Raw genomic sequence first — 19,963 nt, forward strand, 5'->3', positions numbered from 1 at the left:
AAACTTGCTGATTACCCGGATAGCCCGGTTACCTAAAATATGATGTTTTTTTCGGTTGTGACTGGCAAAGTTAGTTAACTGTGGTGAATAAAAATTAAATCAAATGAAATATTTATATTAGTAGACAATTCTGAGCATTTTTTGCAGTTAAACGTTCATTGAAAAAAACTTCTTTATAATATGTGTGGTATCCTAGAGTACAGCTAAGAGAGTGTGAGGGAGTCAGTCAGTGTCGGACAACGAATAAAGCTGGACGTGCGTCCCTGTACAGGAGAAGAATGCTTGTGGTTGGATTAGAAGATATCACATTGGCGATCCTGCCATGATATAATCAGAAGTGTATTGAGAGTGGTGTGATGGTGCAATTTTTTCGGTTCATTTTATTTGTTTGTTTGTGAGTCGGGTTTAGCCTATGGCCACATTGAAATACGTTATCAAATTTGTCGGCTGAGTCGAGTTAAGCTCATGACCTGCGCGAGAACTACGGTAAAAAGTCTGTGCCGGGTTCGGCCCATGGCCAGCTAAGAAGCTCGTATTTTATTGAAATTAGTATATGTGTGAGTCGGGTTCGGCCCATGACCAATACAATGTAGTACTGACTGAGTATGCGTGAATACGAGAGTATGTGTGAGTCGGGTTCGGCCCATGACAAACGTGAAAGATCTTGTTTTATAAAATGTGTGAGTCGGATTCGGCCCATGGCAAACGTGAAAGATCTTGTTTTATAATATGTGTGAGTCGGGTTCGGCCCATGACCAATGCAGGGTGGTACAAGATCAGCGAGTTGCGGGCAGGAAGGCATATGAGTCGGGTTTTGCCCATGACCAAAGATATTGTACAGTCTAAGTCGGGTCCGGCCCATGATTTAATTTTAAAATAAAATTATAATACAGGTTTGATATATAATACATCGGACTCTACGAAATCATAGAAGCAAGATAAAGCTCTTAAGCGAGACAGGAAAATTGATCATATTTTTTCCTAGTTAACGGGTCACCCTGTGTTTGTTCGGCCTACAAACAATCACATATGTAAAAGCGAGAAGGCATGTTGGCTCGCATGAGTTGGGTTGTATGGCGCGACTAAGTAAAAGAAAACGCGGGCGCGTGGTGGTACGCTTGTGTGAGTGGAGCGTGCCAGAAGAAGCGTAAGTAAGAAACATCGGGCGAGCGTTGTATTAGTATTGTAATTGGTGTGGGTAACTAAATGACATCGGGACAGGGATCTTGATCCCATAGTGTGCGTGCATTCTCATATTGAGCCGTTATTCTTCGTTTGATCGCTGGCAAGAGTGGAGGTAGAAAGTAATTGTTCATTAGTGTCATTACTGAAAAAAAAGGATATAAAAGAATTCAGAAACGATGAGCAAAGGCTGGAAAATAAGTGATGTTGTGGAAAGTGGCAAATCGGTGGATGAAGTACCGAAAGGATCTAATGAGTGGCTGTCAGGCTCATGGCCATTGCGCCAGTTCGACGAGACAATTTCCACTAATAAGCGTAAGGCCGAGTGGATTCGTTTTCGCGACCAATTCGAGAGAATAGTGGCATGTAAAACACCAGTGGATGCGGAAACTAGAGTTGCGAGCTTTAAAATTTTTGCGGGAAGCTACCTGCTTAGTATAATTGAAATGCAGCAACGAAGTTTAGCTCCTAAAACGCAGGATGTTTACAAGGACACAATTATGGCTCTAAATGAATATTTCAATGATTTATGCGACTCATCAAAGGAACGTCTGAAGTTTCGGGAAATGAAAATGAAATCCAAGGAACCATTTGCGGACTGGGTGCTCCGTTTGGAAAGACAGGCAGCTTTGTGTGAGTTTGTTGGAGTACAGCACGAGGAAGAAATGATGCAGGCAGTGACAAGGCGTTCGATTCCGGATATAGCGGATAAATTATACGAAATAGCCAGTGTGTTTGGGAATAATTTGGAGCGAATTATTAGCCATGGCAAGCATTTGGATTTTATCCGAACAGAGGCTGAGGAGGGGCATGCAGGGCATAAATAAGATTGCAGCAATAGCTAAATTGGGAAAGTTAAATTGGAAAGAAGCGCTAGCCGACTATGTTGCAGCGTATAATTCATGGCCGCACCATATAACTAAGATACCCCCCGCTGAACTAATGTTTGGCAGGGCAGTTAGAGGCGTGTTGCCCAATTTGAAAGTCGATTCAAGTCAAAAGATGGATGAAGAATTGCGGGATCGAGACAAGATAGCTAAGTTTGAGCGTAACGCAAAAGAGGATATTAAGCGCAATGCTAAGCACACGAGTATCAGAGAAGGAGACAAAGTGTTGGTCATGCAGCAAAAGAAAGATAAAGCAGACACTGTATACAAAAACAAGTTTTTTAGAGTAACGAGTCTTGCTGCTCCGGGGAGGGCGACAGTGAAAGATTTGGAAAATGGCAAGGAATATGAACGAAGCGTCAAACATTTAAAAAAATATATAGAAAGGAAAGAGAGTCAGAAAGGTAGTGTAGATGTGGAAGAGGAGGCAACGGGAGTTAAATGTCAGGATGACCTAGTGGATGATGTTTCATCAAATGAGCTTGAAACTAACCAACAGCGGCCAGTTGAAGGATTGTGTGGTACGGCGGTACCGGAATTAGGATTCAGAAGAACGAGAGAGATTCGGCAACCGAATAGATTTAAGGATTATACCATGTAAGAAGAAAAAGCCCAATGTGGTCATTTGCATTCAATATATATTAATATCTAATCGTAGTTATGGATAAAATACATTCTTGTAAGGGGAGGATGTGGTATCCTAGAGTACAGCTAAGAGAGTGTGAGGGAGTCAGTCAGTGTCGGACAACGAATAAAGCTGGACGTGCGTCCCTGTACAGGAGAAGAATGCTTGTGGTTGGATTAGAAGATATCACAATATGTATTACCGTTATCATTTGTTTCTCGCGATTTAAAACGATTTTTTGTAGTTAGAGAAGCATATATTCTCGGTTTCATGGTTTTTTTTTTATACATGTTATACATTTAAACTAGGTTGTGTACTTGTAAATATAAGATATAAAAAAACAAGGTACAAGAGCTACTAATATTAATTCAATTTTCAATCACAAACACATCATGTGAGATCTTAAGTACCAGCGTTAATGTAAGGTTGAATGTCATCTATATCTACCAGTCTTCCAGCATCTATTTCTTCTCCACACATTGCACATTGATTATTGGTTGTTTCGAGTATCCTGTAAAAACGGAAACAAGAGCGAAATGAGTAATGGGCTGAATGTATAAGTAACAATAATAATTACTTTATAAATTCCACTTTCATTGCAGGGAAATCACACTCGGGGCATGCTGCTACTTCATCACGAATGATGTGCTGTCCCTAGAAAGCAAAATATTTTCACTATAAATTCAATGAACTCATCGCACATTATGGAGGATAGTACCGTCGCAATACAAATTGGTAACGTTGTTTTGCACTGCCCGCAAACTATATGCATGTTGGGTAGCGGCGTTTCACAAACTGGACATGGGCTCGACTCTTGCTCGCCGTCATCTTCCAACTGTCCACGCGGAGCCTTTCTCACTATGGATTCAATTTTCTTGATGTATTTACTGTCGATCTGGCTCCGATGTTCGGAGCGCATCAACATGACCGCGTACTCAAAGGCAGATTTTCGAAGCCCAGTTCTATGGCATTCTATGACGGTAGAGGTCAAAATAGGAACGACATCTGGAAAGATACGGAAATGTTGGAGTAGGTTAAAATGGTGATACATAGATCACGCATGACTTCGCGTATACGTACGTGAGGGAAATTGAGAGATGTTGTTAGCGACCTGCAGCAATAACTTTGCTGCCAGTAAATGATTTCCCCGTTTCACATGAATTCTGACCAATGTGTATCGATGGAGTAAAGCTAGCGTCGTTTTCATATCTGTTGCAATGGCCAGATGGTTGCGTTTCAATTCTTGATACATAGAAAAGAGCAAGTCGTGGGCACTGCGGTAGTTGCCGGCAATCTGTTCTTGATTGGCAATAATCATTGCTGCCTTTGCCGCCTCCTTGAACTGGCGTTTGGCCATATACAGCCGAAACAACAACTTTGGATCTTTCGGTACACCATCCGACTCTCCCAGCAGGTACTCAATTAGGATGTTGGACAATTTTTCGTCTCCTGCCGATGCTACGCAATCAATCGCTAGCGACAGGGCTGTATTTTCCTCATTTCCCACCGAAGCAGCTTTCAGCAGCAGTTTGAGGGCTTTGGAATATTCCTTCCCAAGGAAATAGTACTTGCCTGCTAATAGCGTGTACTTCTCAGAATCAAAATGTCCGCCCAATTGCAGAAAATCGCCCGGTTTCGCTGCAGCGCTCTGCTCTAGTACCTCTCCATAGTACACTATTTTGTTCTGCTTTTGAGCTATGCCGAATGCTTCCGTTATGCATCCGCACAGTATTAGAAACTGTATTGCCGATTCATAATCACCGTGTTGCTCAAAATATTTCGATAACATCTTGGAACCCTCTACCGATCGCGTCTCAAGCAAAATCTCCGAAGCCGAATGGGGATCGTCTAGGTGCTGTAGATATATTCGAACTACACCGTCCAGATCTCCGGCTAGCTGGTAACTATTGATTGCATCAGCATAGTGGCCTTCTGCTTCTTTCGCTTTACCGTAAGCTGCGTGTAATTTAAGGCTCACAACGTTGGGCAAGATATTGTCCACCTTTTTCCACTGTTTCAAGTTAATGAATATTTCCGCTGCCTTGTCCCAGTTTTCTCCCCTTTCCAGCATAGATGCTGCCTCAGCCATGTGCCCTGCTGCGACCATTGCTTCACCACAATCGTTGTACAGTTGTTTGTCGTTTAGCTCCAGTGCCAGCTGAAGCCCGCGTCGCACATCGCCACATTTGATGCTCGTTCGAGCAATGCCGGCCTTGCAGAGCTTCACGTGTTGCTCGTGTTGTTGCTGTTTCGAATCCGGCGATCTTGTCTCAGTATGCTTAAGGCCACGCTCAAAGTTCATTAACGCTTCTGCGTGATTTCCTCTGTGAACAAAAACATTTTCTTCTTTAGAAATTGACACGAAGGTAAGCAGAATAATTTTCACAATGCTCACGTAAATTCCAATTGTGCTCCATATTCTCGCGCCAGAAAGGGTAGCTGTTCTGGAGCAAGCGTACTGGCCAATGCCATGGCTTGTTCCCATTGGAGTAGATCCCGGCACAACTCGAGCGCCTCGGACGGGTTGCCACTTTTAGCGAACAGTGTTTTAGCCTCCTCGATTTCGTTTCGAAGTACAGCACAAAAACCGGCCAGTGTGTTAAGGTCTTCGATTTGGCTGAGGTCCTCTAGCGCGTACACCATTGCAACGTCCCCAATGTTGCGAAAAACTTTCGTTGCTGTTTAGGTTTGATGAACAAAAATTTGCAGTAAACACTCACTCACTTGCTTCACAACAACCGGTTTTGTCGGTTTCTTACTTACCAAATGATATGTTTAAATCTGCGATTGCGGCCATTCCAAGCTCCCTCCATTCGTCAATATCATTCATCAGTTTACATAATTCCCAGGCATCCGGGTACTTGCGCATGAGTTTCGTCGTACGTAGCTGCTCTTTCACATCCCGGCCCGGTTTGTTGGCGTGCGTGTCCAGTACGATCGAAGTTAGCTTTCCTCCGCTACCATGCAGGCACAGATCTCCATCGTAAAGCATGAGCGGTGTCTGTTCACTGATCAAACTTGTCGTACCGACCTTTTCAACCATCTTCCCTTTAACAGACACTCGCACAAATGCATACGTGGTGCATGTGTTTCGATCGTTGGCCACAAAAATGTGTGGCTGAGAATAGTCCCATAGTATACCGGTGCAATGTTTGGGGAAATCTGGTATTCTTAACGTTTCGTCACATGCGGCAATAAAAAGATAACCCTGACTGTGGTCGTCGATAAACACCAGCCGAGTGGCGTCAACGTCCGGATAAATTGCACGAATGCCAGCTTGATGGCGAAACTGCAACACCGTGGACCAGTTTTCAAGCGAAAAGTAAATAATATTTCCAAGCTGAAATTACAATAACAACACAAGGTTTATGACGAGCATTTACATAATTAATAACCGTCAACATTATTTCACTTACGTCTGTAGCAAAGCATAGAAAATCATTCGTTAGCCCAAGGCACGTTATAACCGACTCTGCTATACCGCGTATTTCGTCGGGAAATATTTTTGGTTCTCGATTCTGCGATGTTTCGGTGGAAGATTCGATCTAAATTTAATGTTTAAAGTCAGATTATTAACAGCTAATCATTACTAAACTCTTACCGCGCCCTTCAAAATCTTACCCTATGCAACATAATCTGTCCACCACAAAGAACAGCACAATATTCCGAGCTAAGAGCGACCTGTTTGATCTCCGACATGTACTCTCGATCACCAAGTAGCAGCGGAGTATCAGTCATCGACCGGCCTAGATCGTAGAACCAAACGTGGTTGTTCATACCGCATGCCATGTGGTATGGACCGATCGTCAGGAATGATGGTTCAATTTCAAGTGTTATGAGCACCGGTGGCGACTTCTGACGATCGGGCGTGTAGTGATAAATTGCAATCTCCGCCAAACTCGACAAAAGCGCTATCCGTGGTGGAGCAACGGCGTACAGGGAATGTAGCTTCGTTACAAACACGCAAATTGCTCCTTGTGACGTAGTAACACCAAGCAACTGTCCGTCAGCACTCCATTCGACGTGCTTTAGCGCTGCTTGGTCCGGTAAACTGAGAATCTTGACGGTTTCTTGAAGATTAGTCATGGAATGGATTTTTACACTATAAGTGGAAACGGAATGGTCAGATTCTGGCAGAGAACATACAATTCGGGCATATTAATAACGTTTGCTTACTTGTTATCGCCGCAAGAAGCAATTAGCTCCAGCTCCTTGCATACTGCAATACTGTTGAGCGAATCGCGATGGTTTTTTACCTGCCATAGCTCCTGTCCTACCTCACGCGGGTGAGTCGAAATAGCTACAACATGACCAAGGCTAAATCCTAAAAGTATATACCCGTCGGCAAACCATTTATGCTGCAGTAACGATCCGTAGCGCTGCTGAAACCCAAGCTCCGTAGGTGAGTCCGGTTCGGGCAAGTGGTAGAGAAAGAGTGTCCGTTTCCCCAGTATCATACTGATCGTATTTTCTCCCGGAACACGTTCGTCCGTTTTCATTTCGGCAAAGTACATATCGCTCGGACAATCTCGCAGCTGGATCGACCGCAACGTGTCGCCCTCTTCGTTGCTGAGCGTAAGGTACTTGTCCTCACTGCCCAGAGCTAAAATATTCTCCGTCGACCATGCACCACAGGTGATGCGTTTTGTGTGCTTGCCAAGTATCGGTATGCGTTTCGTGGAGATGTGATTGTAAATCGATAGGTTGCCACGAGCCGTACCTACTGCAAGAATGGCTATCTTTTTGGACCATATTATACAGCTTGGTAGATCGCGAAGTCCTATGTCTACCGTTTGTTTTTTCCGCGAATTCGAATCCCAGATAATAAGCTGGTGCGAACTGGCCGTTATCATCGCTAGAACGTCACCATCCCGATCCCAGGCAAATCCAGCACAAAGCCTAGAAAGTACAAGGAGGTTAGAATATTGACTTCAAGTGAACCCACATCGCAGCATACCCTTGCAGTACAATCCGTTCCTGTAGTAGCCCCTGGCGGTTGTATATAGCCACCGTGCCATCACTACCGGTGCTAGCCAACAGTTGTGCCGAGGCGCCAGTTTGCCACAAGAAGTATACATCGCCTTGACCGTGCGGCTCCTCATGACGATAAAGAACCTATACCAAACGTACAATGAACCCCGCTACGTTAATTGTCTGTCTAAAATTACCGGATATGCTGTGCATCAATTACCTTTTCGCTGCTCATTTTTATCTTTACGCTTAGTTGCAGATGATTCTTACACGGCTCTTTGTTTGGTTCAACTATTTTGCAATATAAATCATATTTCTTAAAATTAAGTTGTTTAGCCGATATCACACCGAACGAAAAAAGGTTGCGTATCAAGTCAGACTGAAAATATTCTGTTTACTTCGAACCATGAACATTGGGTTGCTATGGTAGCGATGTTCTGCTTGCCGAGCTGGACCGCCGATTGATTGATGAACTTAATGTACTTAATGTTTGAAAAACGGCTCATTTGTCCGCTCATGGAGCTAAACTACTCACTACAAACATTGCAAATAACTATAGTTACGTACAACACATAACTTTAATTCACTATATCTTTTAGAAACACTTTCAAGTTGTTTATTGAATGAGCCGCTTTGTTTGAACGCCACCAAACAGGTGCATGCCGAACACAAACAACAGGTAAACAGGTACAATCATTCACATAACTTGACAGGTAACGCATCTGACATTTGGAAATTCAAAATCTTTATCTGGGATTACGAAATTATTTGTTCGTTTTTATTTTCTGTGTTCTGCATCTGCTTGTAGAGGGAATAATGCGAATTGATAAATACAACCAATCCGTCGAACCCATTGTAAAAGAGCCTTCTTTGTCTTAATGGTGAGTATGTTGACACTGGGCTAGGTGAAACCCGTTTGTTTTCTGTTTTAAGTTCCTTCTTCTAAACTCAAAGCAACTCAAAGAGTTCTTCTCACATAAACATTCTTTGTATACGATCTGTATATGATTTGGTGAAAATAATTCCTAAATACATTCGAGAAAAAATGTATTACCAGACCATTCTTCCCGTCTCTAGCTCACACCTTCTAGTTACCTACCATATATCTCTTGTCTCTTTGGAAAGCAGACAAGCCAGCCATTTGATAGTGAGCTACAGCTCAAAGCAATTGCCATTGTTTTGTCGCTGCAGAAAATATGTAGGTAGCAAAATGTACAATAAATAAATATCCTGCAGCACTAGTATCGCTGTATTATAGAAACACGTTGTCAAATATTGCACAAGCTCAAATGCTCACTTTATTTAGAATATCGGCGATGCTGTGACGAAGCGATAGGATTTTCATATCTCCCACTTTATGTTAATAATGTTAAACAATGTATATAGTTGGCAGTATATTTTTGATATCCCGACTATGGTGGTTTTTTGCCATTACTTTTGCTCAGTGCACTCTTCCGCTTTATCGACGACATCTTCCTTCGCTTCCTGCGCGTCGGTAGATTCGGATTCTAATTCACGGCATTCACTTGCATTGTCAACCGGTTCGTTGCTGTCTTGGAGAGAGTCCCCCTGGTCAGGTACCGGCTCCTCCTCGCCGATGATAATCTCCTCTGGGTCTGGCGCTCTCGGCAGAAACTCCTCGTCGGGAAAAATTTCGTGGAAAACTGTTTTAGCTTGCTCTATGCTTTGATCATAGTCTAGCTCGTGGTATGGACCGCATACGAGGCGTACTCCCACAGGAAGCGATAAATTTGCATTTTCAGCGCATGCAAGGCAGCTGGGAATGTTAAAGTATGCTTCATAAAGTATGGTTGAAGAAGTATTTTCACGCTTCACGCTTTCCGACTCAGTATTTTCACTGGCATTTTCATTTGTGATTTCCGGTGCGGGCAGGTAATCCTTGCTGAGAATTTGTGCTACGTAGGGTTTCAGATCTTCTTCCGGGTTATCCGTCACAGCCAATGTGGTCACGTGTATAAGATCTGTAAAAAAGTAATGCAATAAAAAGCCATTCTATAATGTTGATTTCAGTTAACAGTTTATATAATGCTCACAAATTGCTTTGGGACAGGTTCCACTGGGATGGGACATCTGGAGTATGGTAGCACCTTCCTGGTGATTGTTTGCGGGAGGAAGCTTCATGATTGCCACCCCACCCCCTCCCGGGTTTTGCGACGCACCACCCAAAGGCACATTTGTAAGTATGACGGCACGTGCCAAATTCCCACACAACTTCTGGGCTGCGCCTTCCGCCGGTGTACTTTTACTGAATACCGCACGCGACATATACCCTTGCCCTACGACCAAACCCTTCGATGTAATGTTTTGTTTTCCACATTTCACTGATTCGTATTTGAGGCCTTCGCTGCACTGTTCAAAGTGTATGCCTTCCACAGCCTTATTTAAGCAATAGATTCCACCGAAAACGGCACACAGCCGGCAGAAGCACTGCGGTATCTCTCCGCACCCGTACACCGGGAAAAGAAACGGACTATTTCCATAGTGACCAAGACTCATGAGGAATTTTTTCACAGCCGCTATACCTTCCCGGCATGGCGTACGAGCATTTCCCATCGCTATTGCACACAGCACGTAGTGGGTTAGATTCGGTGTTAACTTGTGGCTTTGCAAGTGTTCCAGAAACGTTTTCCCGTCCAGTTCCTCCTTCGCTTCTGAATCCTCCTCGTACGTGACACAGCTCTGTAGGAACTTCATAAGGAGCCGTTTTTCAACCACGTTCACCTCCTTGTTGGTAAACACATCCGATCGTGAGCACGGCACCGTCGTAATGCGTCCATCCCAAACGGTGGCGACTCGATCTAATGCACGAAATTCGGCGTAGCGGCAAATGTTGGACGATATCAAAAGTTCCACCATTGAACCACGCGCATAAAGTAGCTTCGGAACCAAGTCAATGTTAAACTTGCGAAACTCTTGCTCGATTTTTTCCCGGTTCCAACCATCTACATCGCCCATTTCGGGGAAATTGTACCATTGCTCTTGGACGTTTCGTACCAATGTTGGTTGTGCTTGCAGTGGGAGAAAATTATTATTGATCGCCTCTACCGCGGTGGAAATTTGAGTAGCGCTCGTGTTAAGATACTTTCTAAATGCTTCCAAGTTGAAAGAGGCCCAGTAGCCACCGTAATAGTCATTCGTATCTAAATGCAAAACCGTTTTCCCAATGCGACTGGCTGCAGCCGCTATGATCGATTCCGTGAGGCCTATATGGAAAGAAAGCAGTCACACACGCAGAGTTAATTTGTTATCACAAACGCACTACGACTTATTAGAGCGATGACTCACCCGTTCCGATTACAATTAAATCAAACTCTGTCGGTAAATCTTCTTCCATGGCTTTTGTTAACAGCTCACAGCAAACTAAATTGGTACACCACAAATTGGCTTATTCTACAATAAATACGGAGAATAGATGTAAATATATTTTGTGCAGTATTTTTTCTCAGTACCGAAGGACAATAGATATGGAAATGCTATTTGATGTCAACAAAAAGAATCATCAGGTCAGGTTATACCATTTGTGACGAGGGTTGCTTTTGCCAATAAACGTCATTCTGTGTATATTTAAACTGTAGAAATATTAGAGCTGTATTGTATTACGTCACATAGCGGGTAAATTGTTAAGAATATTTTACCAAATTGTGACATTTTTTCTCTCTCAAAAACACAGTAACAATCGGCTAAAGCAGGGGTCTCCAAACTACGGCCCGCGGGCCGCATGCGGCCCTCAAGAGCCTTTGATGCGGCCCGTGAGGACTGGGTTAATGTTAAATGTTAATGTTAAATTAAATAGCTTTTTTCTATATGATTATTTTTGTTTTATTTCTAAAAGATGAAAACCAATATTCAATAAAAGAAACCTGCAAAAAATTTACATATTTCAATAGTATTTTCTCATTAAACGAGATTTGAACTTCCACTCATTTTAAAGGTAACGTCAAAATGGCCCTCAACAAGGTTGATTGTGAAGCAATGCGGCCCGCGAGCTGAAAAGTTTGGAGACCCCTGGGCTAAAGCATAGAGTTTCATATCGATGAAATGAAACTAAAATGTGAGCACTGTTGTCACTTTCACAAGACGTCCGACATTCGACAAATTTCACGAAAGATTGAACGAAGGGTTAGCTTGCAGTGTTTATCTTGGCAAAATTGTCGTTGTTTCGTTATACGATTTGTGTTTTGAATTTTATTTCTTTCTCCTTTTTAAAATAATTTCAATATGTACCTAGTTCCAGTTCTTTAATACGTTTTTTAAATCAATTGAATTTCATCCAATTGATGGAAAATAGTTTGCAATTGCAACCACTCGCCCAATGTACATAGCAAAAAAATAAAATTAACACATGATTTTGATAGTTACGAAAACAATCTTCATCATACTAATCATATTAGCGTTTATTGCCAGCGAGAAGTATAACATCCAGGTGATTAATCATCCTTTTATGTAACGATTGATTACGAAGGGTAAACCGACTCCTTAATAATGTGCGCGATGCAATGAGGTTGATTGTGAAAATAACGGCAGCACGTGCCAAATGCGCTTGGATTACATCAGTTTGAGTGTATCGATTGCTGAAGACAAACGTTCGATTTCTACCTTTGATTGATCTAGCTTTTCAACGTTAGCTTTCCGCACATCTTCCGGCACTTTGTTCGCGTAGTTCGGGACAGCCATTGCTTGCTGTAACTTTGCAATGGTCTGTTGCAGGGCTTCCTGCTTCTTCGTCATCTTTTCGATCTCCTTGTCAACCTCGATCAGGCCCTTCAGCATAAGGTGCACTACACACTGACCGGAAATGGTCAGGATCGCGCAGCCTGCCGGAGGCACAGTGCCAAAGTGCACTTGCGAGAATGCCATCGTTTCCAGCTCGAGAGTGAACCGTTCCAGTGCGCTGCGCACTCCTTCGTCGCTACAGATAAAATATGCGTCGGTTTTAGTCTTGTTGGGAATATTGTAGTCGCTGCGTGCCGAACGTATGTCCCGAGCCGTTTTCTGCACGAATTCGAATCCTTTTTCGATCGATTCATCCTTCCAAGGGCTGTCGATCTGCTCCGGATAAGATGCAACACAAATACTAGCAACCGTGCCAAAATCGCCCCTGGGCAGTCGTTGATACAATTCCTCCGTAATAAAAGGCATGAAGGGTGAAAGCAATTTCAGACCCAAATTGAGACACGTGTACAACGTGCGACGAGCGGATGCTTTCGCTGATTCATCATTCGTTTGAAAAACGGATTTCAAACACTCCAGGTAAACGTCGCATAAATCGTAAAGCCAGAAGTTGTAGCAAGCGTTTGTCGCCAGGGCAAACTCGTACTTTTCGAAACCTCGGTTTGCAGTTTCAATACATCCGGCGAGGCGTGATAGAATCCACCGATCGAGGTTGCTTTCCAAACCATCCTAAAATTGTGAGAGAAACGAATGAAACGAATAAATCCAGCATTAACATACCCAACCACGCCTTTGTAAACCTACCAGCGATGTGATGATGTCGTACTTTTCCGCTCCGGGGAAGTACATCAAGGCAAATTTCGTCGCGTTCCACAGCTTGTTGCAGAAGAAACGGTAGCCCTGTACGCGCTGAATATCCAGATTGATGTCTCTCGCTTGAGTCATATACGCACAAAGCGCAAATCGAAGAGCGTCAGTGCCACACTCCGGTATACCGTTCGGATAGTCCTGTTTCTGTCCCGCCTTTGCTTTTTCGATCTCTCTCGGGTCCAGATTCGAGTCGTACAGTTGCTTATGCAATCCCTCGAGCGAAATACCCGTTATAACGTCCATCGGATCGATTACGTTACCGAGCGATTTGGACATCTTGCGCCCGTGAGCGTCGCGTACCATTGGATGCAAGAATACCTCCTTGAACGGTAGCTTGCCAAGCAACGTTTGACCAAAGAACACCATCCGGGCAACCCAGAAGAACAGAATGTCATGACCAGTCTCCAACAGTGTCGTAGGATAGAACAGCTTCAGATCGTCCGTATTGTCCGGCCAGCCGAACACGGAAAACGGGAACAAACCCGAACTGAACCATGTATCAAGCACATCTTCGTCCTGCTTCATGCTAATCAGTGCTTTATCCACCTTCAACGTGCTAGCTGCCTTCGAGAGTGCTTCTGCCTCCGTACGGCCAACAAACCACAGGTTTTCGTCGCTCAAATTTTTCGGTGCTTTTGCAGGATCCTTGAAAACCACTTGATAGGCCGGAATTCGATGACCCCACCATAGCTGGCGAGAAACGCACCAGTCGCGGATTTCATCCATCCAGTGATACCAGATTTTCTTGTGCACATCCGGTGTGATTGCAAGCGCACCCGTGCGCACTGCTTCCGTCGCATTGGCAGCCATCTCGCTGCACTTAACGTACCATTGCGGTTTAATAAGCGGTTCCACAATGTCCTTCGATCGAGAGCAGACGGGTACCACCATCGGGTTATCTTTCGTGTCGCGGTACAGACCTTTCTCTTGCAGAGCGGCCAGAATGGCTTTGCGCGCATCAAACCGCTTCATGCCAGTGAAGCTTCCATAGTCACCCACAATAATTCCATCATCGGAGAAAATGGTGATAAACGGTAAATTGTGCCGTTTGCCAACATCGTAATCATTCGGGTCGTGTGCGGGGGTTATCTTCACCGCTCCTGTTCCGAACGCCATTTCTACAAACTCGTCACAAACGATGGGAAGCTTGCGATCGCAGAACGGATGCTGAACGAATTTACCATGCAGATGTTGGTACCGAGTGTCCTTGGGGTGCACGGCCACGGCCGTATCGCCGAGCATGGTTTCAACGCGCGTCGTTGCAACTACTATCTCATCGCTTTCGCTCCCAATCACTTTGTATGCGAAAGATACAAGCACACCAAACTCGACCTTGTCCGCGTACCCGGGAATACTCAGCTGCGTACGACCGCTCACTTCTACCTTGTCTACCTCGATATCCGAGATAGCGGAGCGTAACGTGCATGACCAGTTCACCAACCGGCTGCTTCGATAAATCATGCCCATCTCGTGCATCCTCACAAACGCCTCTGTGACGGCTTTGCACAGCTTTGGGTCCATTGTAAAGCAAGCGCGATCCCAATCGAACGACGAGCCCAGCTTCTTCAGCTGATGGTAGATGCGATCTCCCTTCTCGTTGCGCCATTGCCAAATTTTGTCGATAAACTTTTCACGTCCCAAATCATGTCGTGTTTGTTTGTGCTCTCTCCAGAGCTTTTTCTCTACCACGACTTGCGTTGCAATTCCGGCATGGTCGCAGCCCGGGACCCACAGAGTCGTGCGGCCCTTCATCCGATGCCACCGAGTAATAGCATCTTCGATGGCATTGGTCAACGCATGACCAAGATGCAAAGACCCAGTAACGTTCGGTGGCGGTATAACCATCACAAACTGACCCTTCGGGTTGTTTAGCTTGCGCTGCTTGGATAGTAGACGGGAAAAAGGCCAATGAATAAAAACGAATATAGCAGAATTTTAACACAGATACATGACACTTACTCCATACTCAGGCTTGAAAAACCCCTCCTTTTCCCACCAGCTGTACCATGCTGCTTCCACATATTGCGGACTATAGGCGTCGGGGAATGGACCGGATAGATCTTTCTTCTCTCCCTCCTTGGTTGAACCAGAGTATGCTGCAACAACCTTAGTTTCTTTTACTTTTTTCTAAAACGAAAAAATGATTTAAACATTGAATATTACTAACTTGAAGAGTCTAATAACTGAAGCATTGATACACAATGCAGGAAATAGATACACAGAATTGTCCACGCTGTGGCCTTTCACTTTTGGGCTTTTGGACTTTCTAATTGACTGCATTGCAACGTACGTGCGTGCGTTATGTTAGTAGTACCATTACCATGATGCAATTTTCTGAAACGTAACAAACCTCAGTTTTTGGCTTTTCGGCTGCTTGCTGCTCTTGCTGTTGCTTTTTATTCAGCTTTTCCTGCAGTTTTGCCAGCTTGGCTGCCTTTTCTGCTTCTTTTTTCAACTGCTTTTCGGTTTTCACCGGGGCAGCAGCAGCCCCGTTGTCCTGACCGCCAGCCGGATTCGTCATAGTTTTGCTGTAATAGGAATTTCTACACCTGTTATGAATAAATCATATAAACGACAATGAACTAATATACTTCTTTTTAATTGCACACCTGCAAAAAGTAAGACAAAAACAAATATTTGCTGGAATTAAATAAGGTTTTTCGTTGATAGCAAAACAACTGACGCAGAATGGTAAAGGTAAGCAACCACGCGAGCGTGTATTTGACAGTGGTGTGTTGTCAATAACATCCCATGTAGCAATTTACCAATATGCAATCAACCAAGATGTGTATGTTAAGGGTGTACAACAATCCGACAGAATCATAGCTGAACACAATTCCACACATTTTCATTTCTCAACCAATTCAGATCAGATAGCAGATGTTATTTGACCAAAAACGTTGATAAAAACACCCTTAGGCCCGTGTCTGTGCTCCATCGGATGCGATTTTATCGGAAGGCCTGTCAAAATTTTATATGGAATTTGACAGATAACGTCGGACGTGCGATTTCGTCGTACGACGGAATCAAAAAATTTTGATTTCGTCGGACGCCGCATCCGATTTTATCTGTCAAACTAAATGTGTGGTGTTTTGTAGGAACAATCTCAACTTAATTTTTCATAATCGTTATATTATTAAAATCATCCAAATAATCGCAATATTATACGAAAAAGCGTTTGACAGCACGTGCGATAAAATCGCATGCGATGGAGCACAGACACGGACCTTACAACGCGCTTGTGTGCATATTTACATTGCAGTCATGTACAGGTTATAATGAAACAAATGCTTAAACTGAAATTCCCAACCAATCATGCCGGTATAGTTAATACAGTCGGCATGTAGTTTTCTTAGTTCCAAATTGCTAAAATTCGCATTGTCGCATTTTTGTGAGCGTGCGGAAATGGTTTTATCTATAGCATTTGCATTTGCATTTTATAGGGCGCAGCCTCATAAGTAGGAAGTGTCTATAACCACCTTGGGTATGTTTGTCAAATGTGACGTCGATTGTGAAGTGTTTCGGTATGGTTGTGTTTGTGTTGAAAAATTGCAGGCTGTGTGCAGTGTGTACGGTATTTCATAAGTCAAAAGCCGAATCGCGTAGTAAAACCGCTACGAACGACTGTTCCTTTCCGGTAATCGGGTACCTCTGTACAACTTCCATCCTCGATCAAGGGCGCAGTGGATAGCTGCGTTGTTTGAACTGTAATTTCGACATTGCTATGATGCTCGCTTCCGCCGTACGTAATTTGTCCCGTCGGTCATTCTCGACCTCCAAAGCGGTTTCGGCCCAGCAGTTGACCGTCCGCGATGCCCTTAACGCTGCGCTCGACGAGGAAATGGAGAGGGACGAAAAAGTGTTCATACTCGGTGAAGAAGTGGCCCAGTATGATGGTGCGTACAAGGTAAGAAATTGGACGTGGAACACAACCAGTCGCTGGTCTCCCTAAGATAAAGATGGTCTCCGATTACGTAAACATCTCTAGTGACAATCCGACGTGTAGTGGTAATAAAAAAAGAATAACACAACTTGAGGGCAAAGAGGGGTCATGATGTTCACGAGCAAAAAATCAAAATAATACATGAACATAAGCAAAGGTTATCTAATCCATCAAGAGCAAGTCAATGCACAAAGCTTTCTTTTCACTTTGCCGTGCATCGGGTGCAACGGGGTTACTATGAATGTCACGGATTCTGATGCTGGTGTTTGTTTACATTCTGATCTTGGCAGGTTTCCCGAGGACTATGGAAGAAGTACGGCGATAAGCGAGTAATCGATACTCCGATTACGGAAATGGGATTTGCCGGTATTGCCGTTGGCGCAGCAATGGCCGGACTACGTCCGGTCTGCGAATTCATGACATTCAACTTTTCGATGCAGGCCATCGATCATGTACGGACGCAACTATTAGCACAACACGATGGCAAACGAGAATCTAATTAGGTGACTGTTCTCTCTTTTGCAGGTTATAAACTCGGCAGCCAAAACATTCTATATGTCTGCTGGTACTGTTAACGTGCCGATTGTGTTCCGCGGTCCTAATGGAGCAGCAGCAGGTGTTGCGGCTCAGCATTCGCAATGTTTTGGTGCCTGGTATTCGCACTGTCCGGGCCTGAAAGTTGTATCGCCCTATGATAGCGAAGATGCGAAAGGTGTGTTAGTTAGATAGATGTTTTAGTTTCCCAAGCGAAATGTACTGTTTTCGTAGTAATAGCACAATTCATAGTTCATTCAAAGGATGTGTTTTTAATAACTTTTCCTACTATTTCATACTGTTTTCTCGCCTACAGGTTTGTTGAAGGCTGCCATACGCGACCCAGATCCGGTTGTTGTACTGGAAAACGAAATGGTGTACGGTGTGAGCTATCCTGTTTCGGATCAAGTTTTGGACAAGAACTTTGTGCTGCCGATTGGCAAGGCCAAGATAATGCGCCCTGGCAAGCACATCACCCTTGTGGCTCACTCAAAGTCCGTCGAAACCGCAATGCTGGCAGCCAACGAACTGGCGGGCAAAGGTATTGAAGCAGAAGTCATCAACCTACGATCACTGCGTCCATTAGACTCGGAAACTATTTTCAAGTCCGTACAAAAGACTCACCATCTCGTAACGGTAGAGCAAGGATGGCCCCAGGGTGGTAAGTATTGTTGGTTTTAATATCATTGCTTTCAATTAAATGAATCATTATTTCCCCTTTAACACATTGACTATATACGTGTTTCTTCTTTTGTCAGGCATTGGTTCAGAAATTTGTGCACGTATCATGGAGCACGAGACATTCTTCCACCTGGACGCTCCGATATGGCGTGTCACTGGTAAGTAACATAAATTATAACGACTATACTGACCTCCCTAGAAATCTTGCTGAAATATTGGTTTTTCTTATTTATCTCCAGGCGCCGACGTCCCTATGCCTTACGCTAAGACTCTTGAAGCTGCTGCCCTTCCACAAGTACCTGATGTTGTCACTGCCGTTAATAAGGTGCTGGGTGTGAAGTAAATCTCAATCCTATCTATTCAATAACGTGTTCTTCGCGGCTTTGAAAAAAAAAAAACGATAAAAGAAGTTATAGAGGATTTCGATGATACGATGCATATTAAAGTTCGATTGGCAACGATATTCAGGTGATTAGTTTTGGCTTAATTCTGTTTTTTTAAAGAATTGCAGTTTTTTTCGTATGGAATTTGAATCTTTAAGATGTTGCAGAATGTCTACATTGCTCGCGCCGTAAATAGCAAACTGTGTATTTCATATGAGTCTTTTGAAGACTTAGGATAAGATATTTGAGAGACCGAAAAAAGACCTTGCTGAAACTATAATTTATTATAATTTGATAGAGATTTTAATTTTCCAACACATCACAATATGCCAAGGGCATTTCACAATCGATGCAGCCATGTACGAGACGTGTAGTCTTTACAAAAAGAAATACTAGTATGCTTCATTGCATTGGGAATCTTGTTTTATGCCTAGAAACTCACTCATAAGCCAGCTAGCTATATGCCGCCCAAGAATATAACGATCCATTATTCCATCAAAAGAAATAAGGTAGCAGCGGACAACACATTGTAAATAAACTAGCTACGTTACACTATCGAGCTGTTGAATGAACCCAAGATTGCATCCAAATTACGAACAAACAACACAACGCAGTACAACGGAAATGAAAAATCTCATCAACTGTTTCACTCGGTACGATGAATGCAATAGAAGCTGGGACTAATAAATCTAGTTGAAAGATACTATGCTCAGGACTATATTTGTGTCATTTTGTATATTTTTACTTTTTTTGAATTTAATCACAGCTTACATCTTTACTTATCTGGCGCTACTATCGCTTTGCGGTCTTGGCTCGTCAATTAGTTATCCCAGCCTTAATGACGGACATCTCCATGCCACCTTGTCACCTCAATTTGGGCCTATCACGCCCCCTCCATTCTTATGGCGGCCGAAAAAAACTTTGCTGATATAGCACATCGTTTTATCGGCAATTTTTCTCTTCTGCTTTCTGAAGTCATTTGGTACGTCGTGGGGCATGGTGGCAACAGTGATCAATCTATGATGGTTCTTTAACAGGTACGTTTCAGATACATGAGGGGATGGGAACTTTATGTGGTTCGTTATAGTTTTCTTATTTAATGGAGCACATCGTCGTGGCGTGGAAGGTTCAACAATTATTTTGCAGTACGCTGTAGACTGTAGACTTGTAGATGTAGACTTGTGTAGATGTAGAC

The 19,963-nt window shown here is 43.5% G+C and overlaps 4 protein-coding genes across 9 annotated transcripts; 1 reads left to right on the forward strand and 3 right to left on the reverse strand.

Moving 5' to 3' along the window:
• Positions 1–2,898: 2,898 nt before the first annotated feature.
• Positions 2,899–8,596, reverse strand: LOC121599193 (WD repeat-containing protein 19-like). The gene is made up of 11 exons (XM_041926808.1): positions 7,886–8,596; positions 7,652–7,809; positions 6,871–7,593; positions 6,316–6,796; positions 6,111–6,239; positions 5,458–6,034; positions 5,090–5,372; positions 3,775–5,018; positions 3,413–3,699; positions 3,272–3,348; positions 2,899–3,205 (listed from the first exon to the last, which is right to left on the reverse strand). Exons 1-11 carry the CDS (start codon positions 7,898–7,900, stop codon positions 3,097–3,099), a joined length of 4,083 nt encoding a protein of 1,360 aa, XP_041782742.1. The 5' UTR covers positions 7,901–8,596; the 3' UTR covers positions 2,899–3,096.
• Positions 8,597–8,936: 340 nt separating this feature from the next.
• On the reverse strand, positions 8,937–11,192 carry LOC121599194 (rab proteins geranylgeranyltransferase component A-like). The gene is made up of 3 exons (XM_041926809.1): positions 10,972–11,192; positions 9,720–10,889; positions 8,937–9,647 (listed from the first exon to the last, which is right to left on the reverse strand). The coding sequence occupies exons 1-3, from the start codon at positions 11,018–11,020 to the stop codon at positions 9,097–9,099; spliced, it is 1,770 nt and encodes a 589-aa protein (XP_041782743.1). The 5' UTR covers positions 11,021–11,192; the 3' UTR covers positions 8,937–9,096.
• Positions 11,193–12,055: 863 nt separating this feature from the next.
• On the reverse strand, positions 12,056–15,959 carry LOC121599752 (valine--tRNA ligase-like). Of its 6 annotated transcripts, none has more exons than XM_041927802.1 (5): positions 15,837–15,959; positions 15,578–15,755; positions 15,187–15,354; positions 13,162–15,108; positions 12,056–13,086 (listed from the first exon to the last, which is right to left on the reverse strand). In XM_041927802.1, the coding sequence occupies exons 2-5, from the start codon at positions 15,746–15,748 to the stop codon at positions 12,232–12,234; spliced, it is 3,141 nt and encodes a 1,046-aa protein (XP_041783736.1). In that variant the 5' UTR covers positions 15,749–15,755; positions 15,837–15,959; the 3' UTR covers positions 12,056–12,231. The 6 variants fall into 6 exon arrangements, with proteins under 6 accessions (XP_041783736.1, XP_041783740.1, XP_041783735.1 ...); XM_041927806.1 differs by having other exon boundaries at positions 13,162–15,105; positions 15,578–15,770; XM_041927801.1 differs by having other exon boundaries at positions 15,578–15,770.
• A 779-nt stretch (positions 15,960–16,738) lies between these two features.
• On the forward strand, positions 16,739–19,474 carry LOC121599822 (pyruvate dehydrogenase E1 component subunit beta, mitochondrial). Its single transcript, XM_041927908.1, has 6 exons — positions 16,739–17,134; positions 17,461–17,622; positions 17,696–17,882; positions 18,021–18,365; positions 18,463–18,543; positions 18,625–19,474. Exons 1-6 carry the CDS (start codon positions 16,952–16,954, stop codon positions 18,726–18,728), a joined length of 1,062 nt encoding a protein of 353 aa, XP_041783842.1. The 5' UTR covers positions 16,739–16,951; the 3' UTR covers positions 18,729–19,474.
• The last annotated feature ends 489 nt before the right edge of the window (positions 19,475–19,963 follow it).

The sequence above is a fragment of the Anopheles merus genome, chromosome 3L (genome assembly GCF_017562075.2).
Source record: "Anopheles merus strain MAF chromosome 3L, AmerM5.1, whole genome shotgun sequence".
Taxonomy (NCBI): Eukaryota; Metazoa; Arthropoda; class Insecta; order Diptera; family Culicidae; genus Anopheles; species Anopheles merus.